Source organism: Choloepus didactylus, chromosome 6 (assembly GCF_015220235.1).
Source record: "Choloepus didactylus isolate mChoDid1 chromosome 6, mChoDid1.pri, whole genome shotgun sequence".
Taxonomy (NCBI): Eukaryota; Metazoa; Chordata; class Mammalia; order Pilosa; family Megalonychidae; genus Choloepus; species Choloepus didactylus.
The window spans coordinates 58,589,618-58,613,010 of record NC_051312.1 but is presented as its reverse complement, the minus strand read 5'-3'; the positions used below and the strand labels follow the sequence as shown (position 1 = coordinate 58,613,010).

The 23,393-nt window shown below is 36.4% G+C and overlaps 1 protein-coding gene across 2 annotated transcripts in view; it reads left to right on the top strand.

Moving 5' to 3' along the window:
• The window catches only part of ANO5 (anoctamin 5), a 116,052-nt gene that overhangs the window by 81,501 nt on the left and 11,158 nt on the right, over nt 1-23,393 (top strand). For both annotated transcript variants that reach the window (XM_037840762.1, XM_037840761.1), the window contains 4 exons: nt 331-553; nt 1,344-1,513; nt 2,176-2,273; nt 12,291-12,421. In XM_037840762.1, the coding sequence (XP_037696690.1) occupies nt 331-553; nt 1,344-1,513; nt 2,176-2,273; nt 12,291-12,421 (622 nt within the window). The remainder of the gene's footprint in view (nt 1-330; nt 554-1,343; nt 1,514-2,175; nt 2,274-12,290; nt 12,422-23,393) is intronic.

Genomic DNA, 23,393 nt, shown 5'->3' with positions numbered 1-23,393 from the left:
AGCCATACAAAAATAGACAACAGGCAGCATTTGGCCTTCTGGCCACAGTTAACCAGTCCCTGCTAAAGGATGGGCCTAGAAGTTGGGCAATGAATACTTTTCTATTTTAGCTGCTTCCACATGCCTTATCTCTCTCTAATCCTTAAACATTATGAGTATTCATTATCTGCCACCTATGGTGAGAAAGACTGGCTTGGTTTACTTTGCAAATGAGAGTGCTAAAATTAATATAATGAAACAGAGAGAGTAGTATATAACTTTCAGATATATATGCATTACAGAGACAGAGGTACAGGGACCTGAGTAACTAATTCTGTTACCTTTCTCTAGATGTCTCTTGTCATTGCCTCGATGGTAGCTGTAATTGCGTACCGGCTATCTGTCTACGCTACAGTAGCTAGCTTCATGGAAAGTGAAACATCCCTGAAGCCTGTCAGAAGTGTCCTTACTCCCCAGTTGACCACATCACTCACAGGATCATGCTTGAACTTTATCATCATCTTGATCTTGAATTTCTTCTATGAAAAGATATCTGTCTGGATCACAAAAATGGGTAGGTTGACTGTGGTGGGTTTAACTGTGTCCTCCAAAAAGATATCTCCAAGTCCTAATACCTGATACCAGGTGACATTTGGAAATAGGGCTTTGCAGATGTAATCAAGTTAAGGTGAGGGAATGCTGGATTAGACTGAGTCAGCTCATGCCGTGGGTAGAGCATCAGTTCAAAAAACACACTCCTTTACTCTTTTATGTCTCCTGATGCTCCATTGTGATATGAAGGGAATCTAATATATTCTTATCTTGGGAGTTCTTTAAAGGATAGCCCATGATTATGCATTTTAAATAATAGAAAGGGAAGATGTGTACTGCTACTGCTGTCATAAGCCATCACACTATTTTCAAAATTGATAAATTCATGAGAGGAAAACACAGTTCAGTTTGGAAATCATCCCCAGTTCTTGACATGAGCTTACTTTGTTTAATCTTGATTGAAAAATGGATTTTTTTCCATTTTCCTGAAATGGGAAAGATATGACATAGTCGTGAGAGATCACATAGTGTGTTGGGATGGGTGTAGGCTCTTCACTCTCATATGGATTTGAATTCCACATTCTGACTGTGTGACTTCAGGCAAGTATTCTACCCCTCTAAATATAAAAATGTCTCCTTTTTAGACTTTCCCAGTGGTAAAATTAATACAGAGTGTCAAAGAGAAAGCCTGGCACAAATCCATACTTATTAATTTATCGATTTTGGACAGAGTGGGAACATTTCAATAGGCCTCCAGGATAATTCAAGGAGAAACAAAGTTGCTTCAAACCTTGCTGTTTTTTACTTACCAGAAATTCCTCGAACTCACCAAGAGTATGAGAGCAGTCTTACCTTGAAAATGTTCCTGTTTCAGTTTGTAAACTATTACTCGTCCTGCTTCTATGTGGCTTTTTTTAAAGGGAAGTTTGTGGGCTATCCAGGAAAATACACATATCTTTTTAATGTGTGGAGAAATGAAGAGGTAAGAATTCTCTTAAGAAGTGAAGTTTGTGGCTTCAATAACTCAGTGATATGTACCTTCTCTGTACCCAGCACTATCCCATATACTAATCAAGGGGCAAGAGAAATCTAAGACATTTACTCTATGTACAGAATGGGTTTTAGAATCCAGTCATTTGATAGACTTTCCAGTGCCTTTTGAGCAATATGTTATATTTTGCCTATCGTTTAGTAGTAAAATATGAGCTTCAGAATGAGATAAGTGAGTTCTTCGTTTCTGAAGACTTCCTGCAAAGCATGAATAATTACTTCCTCTGTATATAACAGAAAGGATCTATCATGGGTTATAGAGTTGGACCAGATAAATGGTTTCTAGATCTGGCTGGATAGCCAAAGCACATGAATAAAATACCACCTCCCAACCCTCATCCAGACATAAAGACTCAGATTTTCTAAGAATGATACCCAGAAATATGTGTTTTTAACACACACCCAGTTGAATCTAATGCAGCCAGCCTGGCACTGGTTCACAATTATGCTTTAAACTATTAGGCTAAATGTCCTTTAATATCCCTACCAACCAATATCTCACACTTCTAACCCTCTGGGTTTGGGTTCTTAGTTCTTGCAAAAATTATCTTTCATTGTTCACTTCTTTTTTTCTCCCCTCTTCCTTCTGACTAGTGTGATCCTGCAGGTTGCTTAATAGAATTGACAACACAATTGACCATCATAATGACTGGAAAACAGATCTTTGGAAATTTTAAAGAAGCCATTTATCCGTATGTATGACTTATAAGTATTTGTTTAAGTAGTCATGAGAGATTTCTTCTAGAAGAAGATGGAATTCTTTGATTTCCATGGTGCCTTTGAGATAAAAAATTTAAGCCAACAAAAACTTCACTTTTGATCAATAGTCAAGAATGCATGTAATGCAAGCTTTGAAACTTGTATCATTATTGCTTGAGTGAAGTTTAGGGGAAGACAATTATATCCTCTCCTCTTCAGATTCCATGGGTAAATCTAAATGTTGTAACCTCTGTAAATTATTCTACATGTTGCATATTAGTTTTCAGGACCACTAAAAGTTGAACTCTCTTTGTAAAAATATCCACGTTATAGACACATCTAGGCATAAAAATTGGTTGTAGATGAAATGCTGAAAAACCTCCAACCCAATAGTGAAAATCACTGTCTGTTTCAAAAGTATAGCAATAATGAATACATTATACAAAAAGAAAACTAAAATGATGGTTAATCTCAAATATAAGATGAACATCCTCTTTGATGAAAGAGAATCATAAAATCATAAGTCAGTGATCTTAGCTAGTAAATTATAGTGTTAAGATTTGGTACCTACAAGATAAAGTGGGCTAAAACTCCAAGTGAGATAGTGGACTTCACCTGAAAGGCCAATTTACCTCAGTTCCTTTTACCAAATATGTCATGTCTGGCTTTCAACCAAAAATTACAAGGCATGTTAACAGGCGAAAAAACCATGGTCTCAAAAGATGAATTCTTTATCCCAAAAAATTATCCTTTGTAATGAAGGAGAAATAAAGACCTTTCTGGATGAAAAAAATAAAGGGAATTTGTAGCCAGAAGATGTGCCTCATAAGAAATGATAAAAGAAGTGCCTCAGAAAAAAGGAAAGTGACATAGGTCAGAAATTCATATCTGTATAAAGAAAGGAGGAGTGTTAGAGAAGGAATAAATTAACATAAGAATATAAGCGCTACCCATGAAGCAGTATAATGTTATTTTAAAGTAAAATTAGATTAATTGTAAATTAATTAAAAAATTAGTTTGTAAACTTTTGAACAACAATAAGAAATTTTTAAAAATAAGTGCAATTGATATGCTCGGAGAGAAGAGAAAACAGAATTATACGAAATGCTCAATTAAAACCAGAGAAGGATTAAAAAGAATGGAAGATATAAAAAAGAAACACAGAATAAGGCAAAGAATAGAAAATAGTTACAAATATAGTAGATACCAATCCAACTATTTCAATAATCACTTTAAGTATGAATGGTCAAGATACACCAATTAAAAAAGGGTGACTGTGAGAATGGATTTTAAAAAGGACCTAGAGATATGCTATCTACAAAGAAACCCACTTTAAATATTAAGAGGCAAAGAAGGTATAAGACTTTCAAAGACCAAAGGGCAAAATGGGAGAAGACCTGCATTATCAATAGTTACTTTAAAGGTAAATGGATTAAATTCTCCACTCAAAGGGCAAACATTTGCAGATTGGATAAAACTGCATAGCCAAAATATATGCTGTTTACAAGAGACTCACCTTAAATTCAAAGACATAAATAGGTTGAAAGTGAACATATAGAAAAAAATGCACCATAAAAACAATAACCAAAGGAGAGTTTGGATAGCAGTACAGATAAAAGTCAGGTAAAGTAGACTTTAAGTCAAAAACTGTTACAAGGGTCAAAGGTCACTGTGTACTGATAAAGAAGTTAATTCCACAAGAAGACATAACAATTATAAATATATATGCACCTAATGGTGGCGCCCCATTATATATATGTATGTATAACATTTATTGACAGATGTGAAGGGAGCAATAGACTGTTCTATATTAGTAATAGTAGACTTTAATACACCAATTCACCAATACATCAATTTCAATATGGATAGAACATCTAAACAGAAGATCTATAAAGAAATAGAACACATGATTGAGAGAACATATATCTAGACCATATATATATACACACACATATATATACATATACATATACATATACATACAGAGAGAGAGAGAGAGAAGAGAGAAACACTTTACCAAACAGCAGCAGAGTACACATCTTTTTTCTAGTGCTTGTGGATCATTCTCAAGGATAGACCATATATTAGGCCAAAAAACAAATCTCAACAAATTCAAAAATATTTAATTCATACAATGTATTTTCTCTGACTGCATGACATGAAGCTAGAAATCAATAACAAAGGGAGAACTGGAAAATCCACAAATATGTAGAAATTAAACAACACAGTCTTACCAATCAATGGGTCAAAGAAGAAATCACAGGGAATATTAGGAAATATACTGAGGAAAATGAAAATGAAAACACAACATATCAAAACTTTATGGGATGGATGCAGCAAAGGCAGAGCTGAGAGGCAAATTTGTAGCTCTAAATGCTTACATTAAAAAAGAAAAAGAAGAAAGTTTCAAGAGGCTGGAACTCACAACTGGAGGATCTAGAAAAAGAAGAGCAAACCAAACACAAAGCAAGCAGAAGGAAGAAAATAACAAAGATTAGAGTGGAGAGAAATTAAATCAAAAATTTTAAAAATATACAGAGAATAAATGATACCAAAAGTTCGTTCTTTGTAAAGATCAGTAATGTTGACAAACCTTTATCTAGACTGACAAAGGAAAAAAGAGAGAGGATGGAAGTAAATAAAATTAGAAATGAAAGAGGGATGTTACAACCAGCCCCACAGAAAGAAAAAGGATTATAAAAAGATGCTATGACGAGCTGAATGCCAAAAATTAGATAACCTAGATGAAATAGAAAAATTCCTAGAAACACAAAAACTACTTATGCTGACTCAAGGAAAAATAAAAGATCTCAGCTGACAAATAACAGGGAAAGAGATTGAATCAGTAATCAAAAGCCTTCCAACAAAGAAAAGTCAGAATCATATGGCTTCAGTGGTGAATTTTACCAAACATTTCAAGAAGAATTAATATCAATCCTGCTCAAATTCTTCCAAAATATTGAAGGGGTGGGACCACTTCCATTTTCCCTATTTCCAAAGCCATATAAAGGTACTACAAGAAAAGAAACTTGCATACCAGTATCCCTTATGAGTATAGATGCAAAACTCTTCAACAAAATACTAGCAAACTGAATCTAATACCACATTAAAAGAATTATACACCATGATCATGTGAGATTTATACCAGATATGCAAGAATGTTACAATATAAGAAAATCAACTAATGTACTGCACCACATTAATGGAACAAATGAAAAAAATCACACAGTCATTTTAGTCAGTGCAGAAAAGGCATTTGACAAAATCCAGCAGCCCTTCTTGATAAAAGCACTTAGAAAACTAGGAATAGAAAGAAATTTCCTCAACATGATAAAGGGCATATATGAAAAACCCACAGTTAGCCTCATACTCAACGGTAAAAAACTGAAAGCTTTCCCTCTTAAGATCAGGTACAAGACAAAGATGCCCATGTGACCACTGCTGTTCAAAAGTGTACTGGAAGTTCTAGCCAGAACAATTAAGCAAGAAAAAGAAATAAAAGGATCCAGACTGGAAAGGAAGAAGTAAAACTTTCCCTATTTGCCAATGGCATGATCATATATGCAGAAAATTCTGAAAAATTTATGTGAAATCTCCTAGAGCTAATAAATACTTCTACAAAGTGGCAGAATATAAGATCAATATGCAACAGTTTGTAGTGTTTCTATACACTAGTAATGGACAATCTGAAAGGAAATCAAGAAAAAAAATTAATTTACAATAGCAAATAAAAGAATCACATATCTAGGAATAAATTTAACCAAGGATTTAAGGACTCACACATGGAAAACTCCAAAAAATTGCTAAAAGAAATCACAGAGACCTAAATAAATGGAAAGACATTTTGTGTTCATTGATTGGAAGACTAAATATTGGTCAAATATTAGTTCTACCCAAAGCAATTTACAAATTCAATGCAATCCCAATCAAAATTCCAACATTCTTCTTTGCAGAAATGGAAAAGCCAATCATCAAATTTATATGGAAGTGACTCCAAAGAGCAAAACCATATTGAAAAAAGAGAATGAAGTTGAAGGACTCAAACTTGCCTATTTTAAAATTTATTACAAAACTACAGCAATCAAAACAGCATGGTACTGGCACAAGGTATATATGCCAATGGAATAGGATTGAGAGCTCAGAAAGCAATCCTCACATGTATGGCCTATTGATTTATGACGGGGTGCCAAGTCAACTCAATTGTAAAACAGTAGTCTCTTCAACAAAAGGTGCTGGGAAAACTAGATACCCATATGCAAAAGAATGAAGGTGGACCCCTACCTCATTCCATTTACAAAAATTAATTCTAAATGGATCAAAGACCTAAATGTAAGAATCAAAACCATAAAACTCCTAGAAGAAATCATAGGGAAGCATTTTCAGGACCTTATGTTAGACAATGTTTTCTTAAACTTTATATCAAAATTACAAGCAACAAAAGAAAAAATTAATAAATGGAACTTCATCAAAATTTGAAACTTTTCTGCATCAAAGGCCTTCATCAGGTAGATAAAACAACCACTTACACAGCAGGAGAAAATATTTGGAAACCACATATCCAATAAGGGTTTAATATATGAATGTACAAAAATATCCTACAATTCAACAACAAGACAGCATGATTTTTAAAAATGGGCAAAAGTATTGAACAGTCATTTCTCCAAGAAGATATACAAATGGCCAAAAAGTACATGAAAAGATGCTCAACATCATTAGCCATTATAGAAATGCAAATCAAAACCACAGTGAGATCCCATTTCACACCCACTAGAATGGCTACTATTTAAAAAATGGAAACTAACAAGTATTGGGGAAAATGTGAAGAAATTGGAACACCCATTTATTGTTGGTGCAAATGTAAAATGGTGCAGCCACTGTGGAAAATAGTTTGGTGGTTCTTCAAAAGTTAAGTGTAGAATTACCATATGACTCACCAATCTCATCTGTAAGTAAATGCCGAAAAGAATTAAAAGCAGGCACTCAGATATTTGCACACCAATGTGCATAGTGGCATTATTCATAATTTCTTAAAGATGGAAGCAACCCAAGTGTCCATCAACAGATTAATGTATAAACAAGATGTGGTACATATACACAATGGAATATTATTCAGCCATACAGAAGAATGAAGTTCTGAAAATTTGACAGCATGGATGAACCTTGAAGAATCACATTGAGTGAAATAAGAAAGACACTAAGGGATAAATATATTGTCCCCTTGATATGAAATAATTAGAATAAGCAAATTCATAGTTAGAAACTGGAATATAGGTTATCACGGGCTGGGTTGAGGATATAGAATGGGGAGTAAATGATTAATTGGTACAATGTTTTTGTTTGGGGTCATGAAAAAGTTTTAGTAATAGATAGTAGTAATAGTAGCCTAACATTGTGAATGTAATTAACACACTGTACTGTATATTTGCATGTGGCTAAAAGGGGAAAATTTAGGTTGTATGTATGTTACCAGAATAAAAAATTAAAAAAAAAAACCAGGACCTAACATCACAGTGAACCCTAATGTAAACCATGTACTATAGTTATAGTATTAATTATACATATAATTATAATTTTAGTGTTATAGTATAGGTAATTATAGTATAATTGTCTTAATATTGTTTCATCAGTTGTAACAAATGTAAGGTAAAGTGTTAATAAAGAAAAACTGCCAGTTTGAAGAAGAGTATATGGGAACTTTGTTTTCTGCATGATTTTTCTGAAAAACTACAACTTCTATAAAGAAATGAAAAAAAATTATAATCTATAAACCTCCATCATAGGAGACTAGAAAAAGTAGAGCAAATTAAATCCAAAATATGCAGAAGAAAATAAATAATAAAAGTAGAGTAGAAATCAAGAAAATTGGAAACAGGAAAAAAATAGAGAAATCAATAAAATCCAGAGTTGGTTATTGGGAAGGATCAATAAAATTGGTAATTCTCTATCCAGGCTAATCAAGAAAAAAGGGGAGAAGATGCAAAATGTCTAATATCAGAAATAAAAGAAAGGCTATCACTTCTGATCCCGTGGACATTTAAAATACAAAAATGGAATATTATTAACAACTCTATGCACACAAATTTGATAACTTAGATGAAAAGAACCAATTCCCGAAAGAAAAAAAAGACAACTACCTACAAAGGAATGTCATCAACATTTCTGAGCTATCAACAGATTTATCATCAACAGCATCAGATGCCAGAATTCAGTAGAATACTCAGGATTCTGAGTGAAAATCATGTTCACCCTTGATTGCTATTACTAGATTAACTATTATTCAAAAATGAAATTAAAATAAATATATTCTTAAATATAAAACCACCAAGAGAGTTTACATTCATAGATCCTCACGGGAAGAACCACTGAAAGATGTATTTGAGCTGGAAGAGAACGCAGTGTTCTATCAGTGCCGTTTTTCCAACAGCATGTGCTTACTTCAGGTATCTGTATCACATTTTTTTAATTCTTGCAATATTCCAGACTTTTTCATCATTATATCTGTTATGGTGATCTACGATCAGTTTCTTGATATTACTATTGTTATTGTCTTGTAGTGCCACAAACTGCACCCATATAAGAATAGGCCTCCCTATTCCTTGAGACACAACAGTGTTGAACTAAGGCCAATTAATAACCCTATAGAGCCCTTTAAGTATTCAAGTGAAAGGAAGAGTCTTGTAAGGCTATAGCTGCCATAGATAGTGATTCCTCTGATGGATCTGGGCAAAGTAAATTGAAAACCATCTGGAAAGGATTCACCATTCTAGGTGCCATTAAGGACATTCGTGATTCATGGGAGGAAGTAAAAGTATCAACATTAACAGATATTTGAAAGAAGTTGATTCCAATCCTCATGGTTGACTTTGAAGGATTCAAAACTTAAGTGAAGTAAGTAGTTGCAGATGTGGTAAAAATAGCAGGAGAACTAGAATGGGAACTGAAGCCTAAAGTTGTGACTGAATTGCTGCAATCTCATGATGAAACTTTAATGGATGAGGAGTTGCTTCCTATAGATGAGCAAAGAGAATGGTTTCTTTTGTGTAGGAATCTACTCTTTGTGAAGGTGCTGTGAACATAGTTGAAATGACAACAAAGGATTTAGAATACTATATAAACTTAGTTGATAAAGCAGCAGCAGAATTTCAAAGGATTGATTCCAATTTTGAAAGAAGCTCTACTGTGGGTAAAATGCTATCAAAATGCCATCTTTCTCATGAAAGGAAGGCTCAAATTTATGCGGAAAACTTCATTGTTTCCTTATATTTAGAAATTTCCATAGACACCCCAGCCTTCAGCAACCACCACCCTGATCAGTCAGCAGCCATCAAAATTGAGGCAAGACCCTCCACCAGCAAAAAGATTACTACTCATTAAAGGCTCAGATGATGGTTAGCATTTTCTAGCAATAAAGTATTTTTTATTTAAGGTATGTACATTGTTTTTTTTTTTTAGACAATGCTATTGCACACTTAATAGACCACAGTAGAGTGTAAACAAAACTTGAAAACCAAAAAAATTCGTGAGACTCACTTTACTACAATACTTGCTTTATTTCTAGTGGTCTGGAACGGACCTGCAATATCTCTGAGCCTGTACAGCTCTTGGAAAATCTAATATACATTTAAAAAATGTGTTTCAAGTGTGTATCCCTGTAAGTTTTGATGATTGTATACACCCATGTAATCACTACTCAAAACAAGATATAGAATATTTCTATCACCGCAGAAAGTTCCCTCATGCCCTTTTCTATTTCCCCACAAGACAAATATTTTCTGAATTCTATCACTATAGATTAGTTTGTCCATAGTTAGATTTCATATAAATGGTATAAAAGAGTAGGTGTCTTTTTGCTTATTATGACATCTATACAACATAATCCGTTTATTTGATTTATATTAGTTGTTTGTTTCTTCTTGTTGCAGAGTTGTATTCCATCATATTTATCTTCCACAGTATGTCCATTCTCCTATTGGTGAACATTTAGATTATTTTCTGGTTGGAACTATCATGATTCAGGCTGCTTTGAACATTTTTATATAAGTCTTTTTGTGGAAATACATTTTCTTTTTTTTTTAATTTTTTTATAACGAGACCGATAATAAATATTTTAGAATTTGCATGTCATAGGGTCTCTTTCACAATTACTCAGCTCTGCCATTGCAGCACAAAAGCAGCCATAGACAATATGAATGAATGTGACTGTGTTCCCATTAAACTTTGTTTACAAAAAATGAACTGTAGACCCAATTTGTCCATGGGATTTAGTTTGCCAACTCCTAATCCTGGGTAAATACAAAGGAGTGGAAATACATATGCAGCATATATTATAGATATATAACTTTTTAACATTATTAGCATTATTGTTTTTCATGTTTGAATTCTTAATATATATGGAAAAAATTTTGTGTTTGATACAAGATAAAAATCCAATTTCTTACAAATGTATACATGGATATATATGAATATATATAATTAAATATATATCATTGTCATGGTATCATTTATTTAGAAGTGTTTCTTCGTCATTCCCTAAGATCTACAAAACCACTTCTGCTATATAGCAAGTGTGGGGCTCTTTCTAGATCTCCATTCTATTCCACTGGTCAATTTCTCTATCCTTACATCAATACTACTCACTCTTAAGTGATACAGCTTGATAATAGGTCTTGATATCTGGTAAGTTTTCCCACCTTAATCTTTTTTCTCTAGAAATGTCTTGACTATCCTTGATCTTTTGTTTTCCTGTATAAAATTTAGAAAATCTTGTCATATTTCACATGGAAAAATGTTTTGATTGAAATTACATTGAATCTATAAATTGATTGCAGAATAATTGACATTTTCATAATACCGAGTCTTCTTATTCAGGAACATTTATTTAGGACTTTAATGACTTTACATAAACATTTACTTTTAATTTTTGTTTCTACTGCAAATGGTGTCTTTAAAAATGTTATTTTCTACATAAGTGTTATGGGTGTACAGGCATGAAATGTATGGATCTAATAGGCAGCCACCTTGATAAACTCTATTTCTAATATTTTTTTCTAAATTTGGGTTTGTTTTTTGTTTTTTGTTTTTTTTTTTGTAGGCAGTCATATCCATTGGAATCATTTCCAGTTCTTTTGCCTTTATTTTTTTCCATCTTATTGTGCTAAGATCTCCAGTAGAATCATGAATTTAATTGTGCACATTCTTATTTTGTATTTTATTTTAGAGGCATTGCTTTTAACTTTTCCCTATTAAAAATAAGGTTGGTTCCAGGGTTTTGGTAGATTCTTTTGATTAGACTGAGGTAATTTTCTTCTATTCCTAATCAGCAGGTTTGAATAGATGTTTGAAATATATCAAATGTTTTTTTCTGCATCATTCGAGATAATTTTATCTTTTTCTCCTTAAATCTGTTAAAGTGGCCTGTTTCATTGATTGATTTTCTAATGTTAAGCAACCAACCTATGCATTCCTCCAGGTAATCTAATTTTATTATGATACATTATCTTTTTATATCCTATGGGATTTAGTTAGTTAATATTTAGCTTGGGATTTTTGTATCTATTTTCATATGTTAGTTAAGCCTTTACATTTCCCTTTCTCATGTATCTTCTAATGTAACCAATATCCCATTTTCTTGAATAGCCCAAATATATTATCTCTTTTGAGTATCATCAAAGCGTAAAGGTTAATAAATTTAATAGGAAAAAATGCTCCTGGTGCTGACCCCAACTCCACATGCTCTTTAACAGAACTACCTCTGAGTAAATATATTTCCATGAAGAGATTCAAAGTTGTCATATTTTCTTAATCACTCTAATAAAGAACTTGTAACCATAGAGGCATCATGTAAAGAAAACTGGATTTTGGCTTGGACTTAAACTGTACTCGTATCTCTACTTGCTTTGCAATCTTACTTAGCTTTTCCTACTGCCAAATTTCTAGATCTAATACTCTGATTCTCTGACTCCTTTCTTTTCAACTCTATTTCAATTATTTACTTTTATCACTTCCAACAGTTTTATTTTGAATTGGTGGAGGCGCCGCAGATCTCGGACCAACTCTGAGAAACTGTATAGTCGATGGGAACAGGATCATGACCTTGAAAGTTTCGGATCCCTTGGGCTATTCTATGAGTATTTAGAAACAGGTAATTTTCATCCAGTGCCCTGAAATATACAGCAGGCTGAGTAAAGTAAGTGTTTTTCAGTCTTTAATATTTCTTCGTGCTTTGCACATAGCAGGTGTTCAGTAAATCATTGGATTGTGGGTGAAAAGATGGATGATTGATGGATGGATATGGAAAAGATTGATTTACTATTTCCCTGTTTTCATATAGAATGCAGAATGAAGTTAATTACAAATCACCAATCTTAGAGATTTTTTCTATCAATTTAATGTTAACATTGTTGAACCAAATCAACTAAGGTTCACTTTTTAAGACCTGTCTCAAATTAGCTTTAAAGGCTATGTCTCTTTGTCTGCCTCAGTGACAGTTTAGAGGAAGAATAAATTGAAAAGAATTTCCTGAGTCTGACATACATTTATCATATGTTCTAAACATTCAGAATAAAGAGAAGAAAGCGAAAAGCAGTACTAAAAATGAAACCAAAACTGAACTTTAAAATACATAAAATATTCCAAGGATTGAACAGAAAAGAGATCTTTAGGTGAAAATTCTGGAGTGATAATGCTGGAAACTCTTTGCGTAGTCTACTCAGACTGTTTCCTCACAAACAACCTTCTCTTTTTATCTGTTGGACTTACGGAGGATGAGTTCCTTAACTTGTTTTCAAATACCGTAAAATCATGGTGGTATGAAGAAGATGAACCTGAAGTTGTTAATTTAATAATTCCCCAGTGTAATACACATCTGTGATATCTGGATTGAAATAGGTAGAAAAAATAGAAGTGCTAGTTTAGATAACTGGTTGTCAAATTAGGTAGTTCTTGCTTTACAGGGTGTTTATACTGTAATTATTAATTAATCTGTATAAGTTTCCAATGAATTTGTGCATAAGTGCATCAAAGATTTTTACTGAAATGAAAGGACAAAATCAAGGTTTCCTAACAAGGTTGACTACTGTTTATTTAGGCACAAATAAGAGTTTGTTCTGCATAGTTTACATTCATTATCTCTAATCTTGGAATTATACAGAGTAGGCTTTATTTGCTGCATTTTATTTTTCAGGAAACTGAGACTTTGATAGGTTAATTAATTTGCCATGGGCCACAGAGATTTTAGGCAGTGATCTGGGATTTGAACCTAAAGCTTTTTAGCTCTAGGTTCATGCTGTTTCTACACAATGCTTCCTCTTCTTTTTATACCTCTTGGTTTTCAGTAGAGAAAGTGGGAGAGGAGTCAGTCAGTACATATCTGTTCACTTGGTTTAGAAGATAACTGGACTGGTTCAATCTTGTGAGGAAACCTGAAATCCAAAAACACTCAAGATAATCTCAAAATAGAGAATTAGTGAAAGACTGTTTATTGCCTTCTTTGATAGAAAGTCATTCCTGTGTCTCTTGTTATATTTTCCTTTACTCATTTAGGAAATCCAGACTGCCAGTGGCATGGGTTTTTTTGTTTGTTTTGTTTTTTGTTTTTAGTTTTTAACCCAAAGCATTGTTGGAAACAAAAGAACAAAAATGGAGAGAGAAGCCAGCTCAAATAGGGTAGTATCCTGTTAAGTCTTAATGAAGAGAGTAAAACTTATTTAGAAAGATGTCAAGATATGTTAGAGGATTAAGACCTTCACAAGTAACTTATTCCAGAAAATGTAAATTTCCTTTGTCTGTATTTAATTCCATCCTGATTACTTGAGATGTGTCCGGCGCCGCCCCGCTCGACCCCTGTTCCCCGGCCGGCGAGGGGAGAAACAAGGGATGAGAGAGAGAGAGATGCAGACCACGCAAACTGACCTGGCTGGAAGTCACGACTCGAGCCACACGGCGGTTGCGAGAGCAAGTCTTTTACTGAAGCTAGATAAGCATTCTCTGTTACAGGTTTCCACGCGGGGCAGAGTGCCTCGCGGGAGAGCAGCCTCGATGTGGCCGTCAGGTACGGCTCCTAGTGGGCTGTCTCCCCGAGGTTCGCTTGGGCAAACTCTTAAGTACTCTACTCATAACCAATGATCTAGCGCCGCGCATATGCACTCAATTGGCAGATAGGAATAGTGAGTGTGCACGTCATAAGCGGAAGCAGGATATGGGCGCCATCTTGGCTCATTCGATGGGCGGGGGGACTTTGGAGCAGGTTTACAGCGCATGCGCTATGCCCGTCCCGGGAGACGGCTCTCCACAGAGATGATTCATTTTATGTTTTATTCTCAAATATCTTGTTTTGCACCATCTTATATCTGTTAGCTGTTTCTAATTGTGTATAATGCATTTATTCATGAGGTTCATACTTGAGCACTTTTATATGCCCAGGAAATGGTAAGTACAGGAAGCATACAAATGATAAGTCATTCCTGCTCTCAAAAGGCACATACGTAGAATTAGCAAGATAGGGAAAAACATGGTTACCCTACTGTTTCAGTTTGCTAAAGCTGCCAAAATGCAACATACCAGAAATGAGTTGGCTTTTTCAATGCAGTATTATTAGGTTACAAATTTACAGTTCCAAATCCATGAAAATGTCCAAATTAGTGCATCAAGAGGAAGATCACTTCTCTGAGGAAAGGCTGCTGGCATCCAGGCTTCCTCTATCACGTGGGAAGGCACATGGTGACATCTGCTGGTCCTTCTCTCCTGGTTCTGGTTACAGTGGCTGTCTCCAAATGTCTCTGAGCATTTCTCTCTCTGGGCTTTCTCTGTGTTTCTGCCTTTTATCCTCTCATAAAGGGCTCCAGTAAAAGATTAAGATCCACCTTGAATGGGCTGGGTAACATCCCAATTGAAACAACCTAACCAAATGGTGCCATCCACAATAGTTCTGCACCTACAAGAATGGATTAAAAGAACATGGCCTTTTCCTGGGGTTCATAACAACTCCAAACTACCACACCCACTAATGTGCTGACACAAATGTCAAAGCTAGACCACTGTAAACCTAAGCTTAGCCTATAAGAAAAGGCAAAGAAGAATGGCTGCTTTCTTCAGATAAGCAGATTTCAAAAGGAAGAGCAAGTAGTTCTGAGCTAAGCTATGCATGACCAGTGTCTCCTTCCTCTGCTAGCAAGCAGATTACTATACCTCCTATGTGAAGGTGGATGTGGGGAGATGGAAAGAGGCCTGGATTGTTTTTTTTTTTTTTTTTTAATCTTCATTTTATTGAGATATATTCACATACCACGCAGTCATACAAAACAAATCGTACTTTCGATTGTTTACAGTACCATTACATAGTGGTACATTCATCACCCAAATCAATCCCTGACACCTTCATTAGCACACACACAAAAATAACAAGAATAATAATTAGAGTGAAAAAGAGCAATTGAAGTAAAAAAGAACACTGGGTACCTTTGTCTGTTTGTTTCCTTCCCCTATTTTTCTACTCATCCATCCATAAACTAGACAAAGTGGAGTGTGGTCCTTATGGCTTTCCCAATCCCATTGTCACCCCTCATAAGCCACATTTTTATACAACTGTCTTCGAGATTCATGGGTTCTGGGTTGTAGTTTGATAGTTTCAGGTATCCACCACCAGCTACCCCAATTCTTTAGAACCTAAAAAGGGTTGTCTAAAGTGTGCGTAAGAGTGCCCACCAGAGTGACCTCTCTGCTCCTTTTGGATTCTCTCTGCCACTGAAGCTTATTTCATTTCCTTTCACATCCCCCTTTTGGTCAAGAAGATGTTCTCCGTCCCATGATGCCAGGTCTACATTCCTCCCCGGGAGTCATATTCCACGTTGCCAGGGAGATTCACTCCCTTGGGTGTCTGATCCCACGTAGCGGGGAGGGCAGTGATTTCACCTTTCAAGTTGGCTTAGCGAGAGAGAGAGGGCCACATCTGAGCAACAAAGAGGCATTCGGGAGGAGGCTCTTAGGCACAACCATAGGGAGGCCTAGCCTCTCCTTTGCAGCAACCGTCTTCCCAAGGGTAAAACCTGTGGTAGACTCAACCCATCAAACCACCAGTCCCCTATGTCTGTGGTCATGTTAGCAACCATGGAGGTGGGGTAGGCCAATACCCCTGCATTCTCCACAGGCTCCTCAAGGGGGCACTACATCTTTTTTTTTCCTTGGTTTTTTTTTTTTTTTTTTTTAACTTTCCCTTCTTTTTTAAATCAACTGTATGAAAAAAAAGTTAAAAAGAGAACAAACATACAATAAAAGAACATTTCAAAGAGACCATAACAAGGGAGTAAGAAAAAGACAACTAACCTAAGATAACTGCTTAACTTCCAACATGTTCCTACTTTACCCCAAGAAAGTTACCTAATATAGCAACATTTCTGTGAACTTGTTCCTACTATATCCATCAGAAATTAACAGACCATAGTCATTCCTGGACATCCCCAGAACATTAAATAGCTTATCTGTTCTTCTTGGATTATTGCTCCCCCTTCCTTAATTGCTCTCTATTGCTAGTTCCCCTACATTCTACATTATAAGCCATTTGTTTTACATTTTTCAAAGTTCACATTAGTGGTAGCATATAATATTTCTCTTTTTGTGCCTGGCTTATTTCACTCAGCATTATGTCTTCAAGGTTCATCCATGTTGTCATATGTTTCACAAGATCGTTCCTTCTTACTGCCGCGTAGTATTCCATCGTGTGTATATACCACATTTTATTTATCCACTCATCAGTTGAAGGACATTTGGGTTGTTTCCATCTCTTGGCAATTGTGAATAATGCTGCTATGAACATTGGCGTGCAGATATCTGTTCATGTCACTGCTTTCCGATCTTCCGGGTATATACCGAGAAGTGCAATCGCTGGATCGAATGGTAACTCTATATCTAGTTTTCTAAGGAACTGCCAGACTGACTTCCAGAGTGGCTGAACCATTATACAGTCCCACCAACAGTGAATAAGAGTTCCAATTTCTCCACATCCCCTCCAGCATTTGTAGTTTCCTGTTTGTTTAATGGCAGCCATTCTAACCGGTGTTAGATGGTATCTCATTGTGGTCTTAATTTGCATCTCTCTAATAGCTAGTGAAGCTGAACATTTTTTCATGTGTTTCTTGGCCATTTGTATTTCCTCTTCAGAGAACTGTCTTTTCATATTTTTTGCCCATTTTATAATTGGGCCGACTGTACTATTGTCATTGAGTTGTAGGATTTCTTTATATATGCAAGATATCAGTCTTTTGTCAGATCCATGGTTTCCAAAAATGTTTTCCCATTGAGTTGGCTGCCTCTTTACCTTTTTGAGAAATTCCTTTGAGGTGCAGAAACTTCTAAGCTTGAGGAGTTCCCATTTATCTATTTTCTCTTTTGTTGCTTGTGCTTTGGGTGTAAAGTCTAGGAAGTGGCCGCCTAATACAAGGTCTTGAAGATGTTTTCCTACATTATCTTCTAGGAGTTTTATGGTACTTTCTTTTATATTGAGATCTTTGGTCCATTTTGAGTTAATTTTTGTGTAGGGGGTGAGGTAGGGGTCCTCTTTCATTCTTTTGGATATGGATATCCAACTCTCCCAGCCCCATTTGTTGAAAAGACCATTATGACTCAGTTCACTGACTTTGGGGGCCTTATCAAAGATCAGTCGGCCATAGATCTGAGGGTCTATCTCTGAATTCTCAATTCGATTCCATTGATCTATATGTCTATCTTTGTGCCAGTACCATGCTGTTTTGGCAACTGTGGCTTTATAATAAGCTTCAAAGTCAGGGAGTGTAAGTCCTCCCACTTGGTTTTTCTTTTTTAGAGTGTCTTTAGCAATTCGGGGCATCTTCCCTTTCCAAATAAATTTGATAACTAGCTTTTCCAAGTCTGCAAAGTAGGTTGTTGGAATTTTGATTGGGATTGCATTGAATCTGTAGATGAGTTTGGGTAGAATTGACATCTTAATGACATTTAGTCTTCCTATCCATGAACATGGAATATTTTTCCATCTTTTAAGGTCCCCTTCTATTTCTTTTAGTAGAGTGATGTAGTTTTCTTTGTATAGGTCTTTTACATCTTTGGTTAAGTTTATTCCTAGGTACTTGATTTTTTTAGTTGCTATCGAAAATGGTATCTTTTTCTTGAGTGTCTCTTCAGTTTGTTCATTTCTAGCATATAGAAACATTACTGACTTATGTGCATTAACCTTGTATCCTGCTACTTTGCTAAATTTGTTTATTAGCTCTAGTAGCTGTATTGTCGATTTCTCAGGGTTTTCTAGATATAAGATCATATCATCTGCAAACAATGACAGTTTTACTTCTTCTTTTCCAATTTGGATGCCTTTTATTTCTTTGTCTTGCCGGATTGCCCTGGCTAGCACTTCCAGCACAATGTTGAATAACAGTGGTGATAGCGGGCATCCTTGTCTTCTTCCTGATCTTAGAGGGAAGGCTTTCAGTCTCTCACCATTGAGTACTATGCTGGCTGTGGGTTTTTCATATATGCTCTTTATCATGTTGAGGAAGTTTCCTTCAATTCCTACCTTTTGAAGTGTTTTTATCAAAAAGGGATGTTGGATTTTGTCAAATGCTTTTTCAGCATCTATTGAGATGATCAATTGATTTTTCCCTTTTGACTTGTTAATGTGTTGTAATACATTGATTGATTTTCTTCTGTTGAACCATCCTTGCATGCCTGGAATGAACCCCACTTGGCCATGGTGTATGATTTTTTTAATGTGTCTTTGGATTCGATTTGCAAGTATTTTGTTGAGGATTTTTGCATCTATATTCATTAGGGAGATTGGCCGGTAGGTTTCCTTTTTTGTAGCATCTTTGCCTGGTTTTGGTATTAGATTGATGTTAGCTTCATAAAATCAGTTAGGTAGTGTTCCATTTTCTTCAATGTTTTGAAAGAGTTTGAGTAAGATTGGTGTCAGTTCTTTCTGGAAAGTTTGGTAGAATTCCCCTGTGAAGCCATCTGGCCCTGGGCATTTATTTGTGGGAAGATTTTTGATGACTGATTGGATCTCTTTGCTTGTGATGGGTTGGTTGAGGTCTTCTGTTTCTTCTCTGGTCAGTCTAGGTTGTTCATATGTTTCCAGGAAATTGTACATTTCCTCTACATTATCCAGTTTGTTGCCATACAGTTGTTCATAGTATCCTCTTATAATTTTTTTAATATCTTCAGGATCTGCAGTTATGTCACATTTTCATTCATTATTTTGTTTATATGGGTCTTCTCTCTTTTTGATTTTGTCAGTCTAGCTAGGGGCTTGTCAATCTTGTTGATCTTCTCAAAGAACCAACTTTTGGTGATATTTATCCTCTCTATTGTTTTTTTCTTCTCTATGTCATTTATTTCTGCTTTAATCCTTGTTATTTCTTTTCTTGTACTTGGTTTAGGATTGGTTTGCTGTTCATTTTCTAGCTTCTTCAGTTGATCCATTAGTTCTTTGATTTTGGCTCTTTCTTCCTTTTTAATATATGCATTTAGTGCTATAAATTTCCCCCTTAGCACTGCTTTTGCTGCATCCCATAGGTTTTGGTACGTTGTGTTCTCATTTCCATTCGTCTCTATATATTTAGCAATTTCTCTTGCTATTTCTTCTTTAACCCACTGATTGTTTAGGAGTGTGTTGTTTAACCTCCAGGTATTTGTGAATTTTCTAAGTCTCTGATGGTTATTGACTTCTAATTGTATTCCATTGTGGTCAGAGAATGTGCTTTGAATAATTTCAATCTTTTTAAATTTATTGAGGCTTGTTTTATGTCCCAGCATATGATCTATTCTGGAGAAAGTTCCATGAGCACTAGAAAAGTATGTGTATCCTGGTGATTTGGGATGTAATGTCCTGTATATGTCTGTTAAATCTAATTCATTTATCAGATTGTTTAGGTTTTCAATTTCCTTATTGGTCTTCTGTCTGGTTGATCTATCTATAGGAGAGAGTGATGTGATGAAGTCTCCCACAATTATTGTGGAAACATCAATTGCTTCCTTTAGTTTTGCCAGTGTTTCTCTCATGTATTTTGTGGCACCTTGATTGGGTGCATAGACATTTACGATTGTTATTTCTTCTTGCTGAATTGCCCCTTTTATTAGTACGTAGTGGCCTTCTTTGTCTCTCAAAACATCCCTGCATTTGAAGTCTATTTTATCTGAGATTAATATTGCTACACCTGCTTTCTTTTGGCTGTAGCTTGCATGAAATATTTTTTTCCATCCTTTCACTTTCAGTTTCTTTGTGTCCCTGTGTCTAAGATGAGTCTCTTGTGTGCAACATATTGATGGTTCATTTTTTTTTGATCCATTCTGCGAATCTATATCTTTTAATTGGGGAGTTTAATCCATTTACATTCAACGTTATAACCGTGAAGGCATTTCTTGAATCAGCCATCTTATCCTTTGGTTTATGTTTGTCATATTTTTCCCCTCTGTCTATTAATATCCTTTATTGTACCCATACCGAATCTCTTTAGCACTGAACCTTTCTCCAAGTCTCTCTGTCCTTTCTTTATTTCTCTGTCTGTAGGGCTCCCTTTAGTATCTCCAGTAGGGCAGGTCTCTTGTTAGCAAATTCTCTCAGCATCTGTTTGTCTGTGAAAAATTTAAGCTCTCCCTCAAATTTGAAGGAGAGCTTTGCTGGATAAAGTATTCTTGGCTGGAAATTTTTCTCACTCAGAATTTTAAATATATCGTGCCACTGCCTTCTTGCCTCTATGGTGGCTGCTGAGTAGTCACTACTTAGTCTTATGCTATTTCCTTTGTATGTGGTGAATTGCTTTTTTCTTGCTGCTTTCAGAACTTGCTCCTTCTCTTCTGTGTTTGACAGTGTGATCAGTATATGTCTCAGAGTGGGTTTATTTGGATTTATTCTATTTGGGGTTCGCTGAGCATTTATGATTTGTGTATTTATGTTGTTTAGAAGATTTGGGAAGTTTTCCCCAACAATTTCTTTGAATACTCTTCCTAGACCTTTACCCTTTTCTTCCCCTTCTGGGACACCAATGAGTCTTATATTTGGACGTTTCATATTATCTATCATATCCCTGAGGTCCGTTTCGATTTTTTCAATTTTTTTCCCCATTCTTTCTTTTATGCTTTCATTTTCCATTCTGTCATCTTCCAGGTCACTGATTCGTTGTTCAACTTCCTCTAGTCTTGTACTATGAGTGTCCAGAATCTTTTTAATTTGGTCAACAGTTTCTTTAATTTCCATAAGATCATCCATTTTTTTATTTAGTCTTGCAATGTCTTCTTTATGCTCTTCTAGGGTCTTCTTGATTTCCTTTGTATCCCGTACTAGGGTCTCATTGTTCATCTTTAGTTCTTTGAGTAGCTGCTCTAGGTGCTGTGTCTCTTCTGGTCTTTTGATTTGGGTGCTTGGGCTTGGGTTATCCATATCGTCTGGTTTCTTCATATGCTATATAATTTTCTGTTGTTTTTGGCCTCGTGGCATTTGCTGAACTTGATAGGGTTCTTTTAGGATGTGTAGACCAATTGAAGTCCTTATCTCTGATTTATCAGATCTACAGCTTCGTGGAGTACACTTTCTCTAACTAACCAGCAGGTGGCGTCCACGAGCCACCTGTTCTCCACAAGCCAGTTCTCCCCTGCTTAGCCTTTTTGGTGAGTGGGGGAGTGAGTCTTGTGGGGCCCAATTGGTGTACCAAGCTTGCGTGTGTAGTTGGTGTTGCCTGCCCTGTATGTGGGGCGTGTTTCTGGGCAGTCGGGGAGGGGAGGTGGCCATAACAATCAAATCTCCCTGGTGATCCTAGAGTTTTAAAGCTGCTGCAATAGTCTAATCCTTCAGTTCAGTCCTGCCACAGTTTGTCTCTGCCACTGACCCACAAGTCCTTGGTATTGGCGTATGGCTCCTGAGACTTGAAAGTGGGCCCCTCTTCCAGGCCGTGCACCCCGGGTCCTCTGTTGAGGGATGACTGTGCTATGTCACAGGTGAGTGCCGTCCCCCCTGGGCAGTTCTGGGCTGCTGGGCTGTGTAGGGAGGCTCCCAGTCTGCTGAAATGATGGCTGAATGGGGCTTTGTTAATTCACACTGCTCTACCTTCCCAACTCTGGGACAATCAGCTGAGGTTGCAGGGAAGGCTAATGTCCACGCCCAGTTTTGTGGTGTGTGCCTGTTATTTGAAGCACTTCCGTCACACTGGGTTGTCTGGGGCAGCTCTGGGCTATGGGGCTGGCGATGGGCAGGAGTGTTTCCTGTCCACCAGGATGATGGCTGTGAGCGGACACCCCCCTTTTCTTGGGAAGTTGTGGTGTTTAGTGAATTTTCTCAGCCACTGGATTATTGCGTTTTGTCTCAGAGCTCTCCTAGTTCTGCTCTTGACTTGACCTGCCCAAATTGCAAGTCTTTGAAGCTTTCTGTATTGGGCTTCTTAGAGTAATTGTTTTAGAAAAAGAAAAAAGGATTAAAAAAAAAAAAAAGGGCCCTCCTCAGAGATCTAATGGGTTATTGAAATGCTAAGAGACTAAGCAACCAGGGCCATTAAGGAAAGGTCCACAGGGCAGAGAGATCAGCTTTTCTTCGGGATTTGCATATGCGCCTCAGGGCCCTTCCCCTTTCTATGTTCACCAGAACTCCAAAAATCCTCCGCTTTTATTTTGGAGTTTTTCGTGTTGTTTTTTTTTCTCTATGCCTGTCTCCTCTCTGCTGGGCTGGCTGCTCTCAGATTCTCTGGTGTCTGGTCTCAGTCTATCTATGGTTGGAGTTTGGATCAGTAGAATGAGTTTCTGATAAGGGCTGCCACTGCAGTTCTCCCTTCTCCTTCCCGGAGCTGACAGCCCCTCTTCCCATGGGACTGAGCCTGGCAGGGGGTGGTGCGGGTCCCCTGGCTGCAAAAACTTACAGATTTTGCTGATCTCAGCAGTTCCACGTTTTCATGAGTGTTGTATGAAGTATGCCCAAAGTCAGATTGCTCTGTGGTGTCCAGTCCACGCAGTTCCTGGCTTTCTACCTACTTTCCTGGAGGAGTAACTAAAACATACAGCTCACCAGTCTGCCATCTTGCCCTGCCTCCCTGGATTGTTTTTCTGGTGAGATCACTCCAACATGAAGGAAGTGGCAGAAGTTGGCAGCATACCCACTTCCCTGCCCC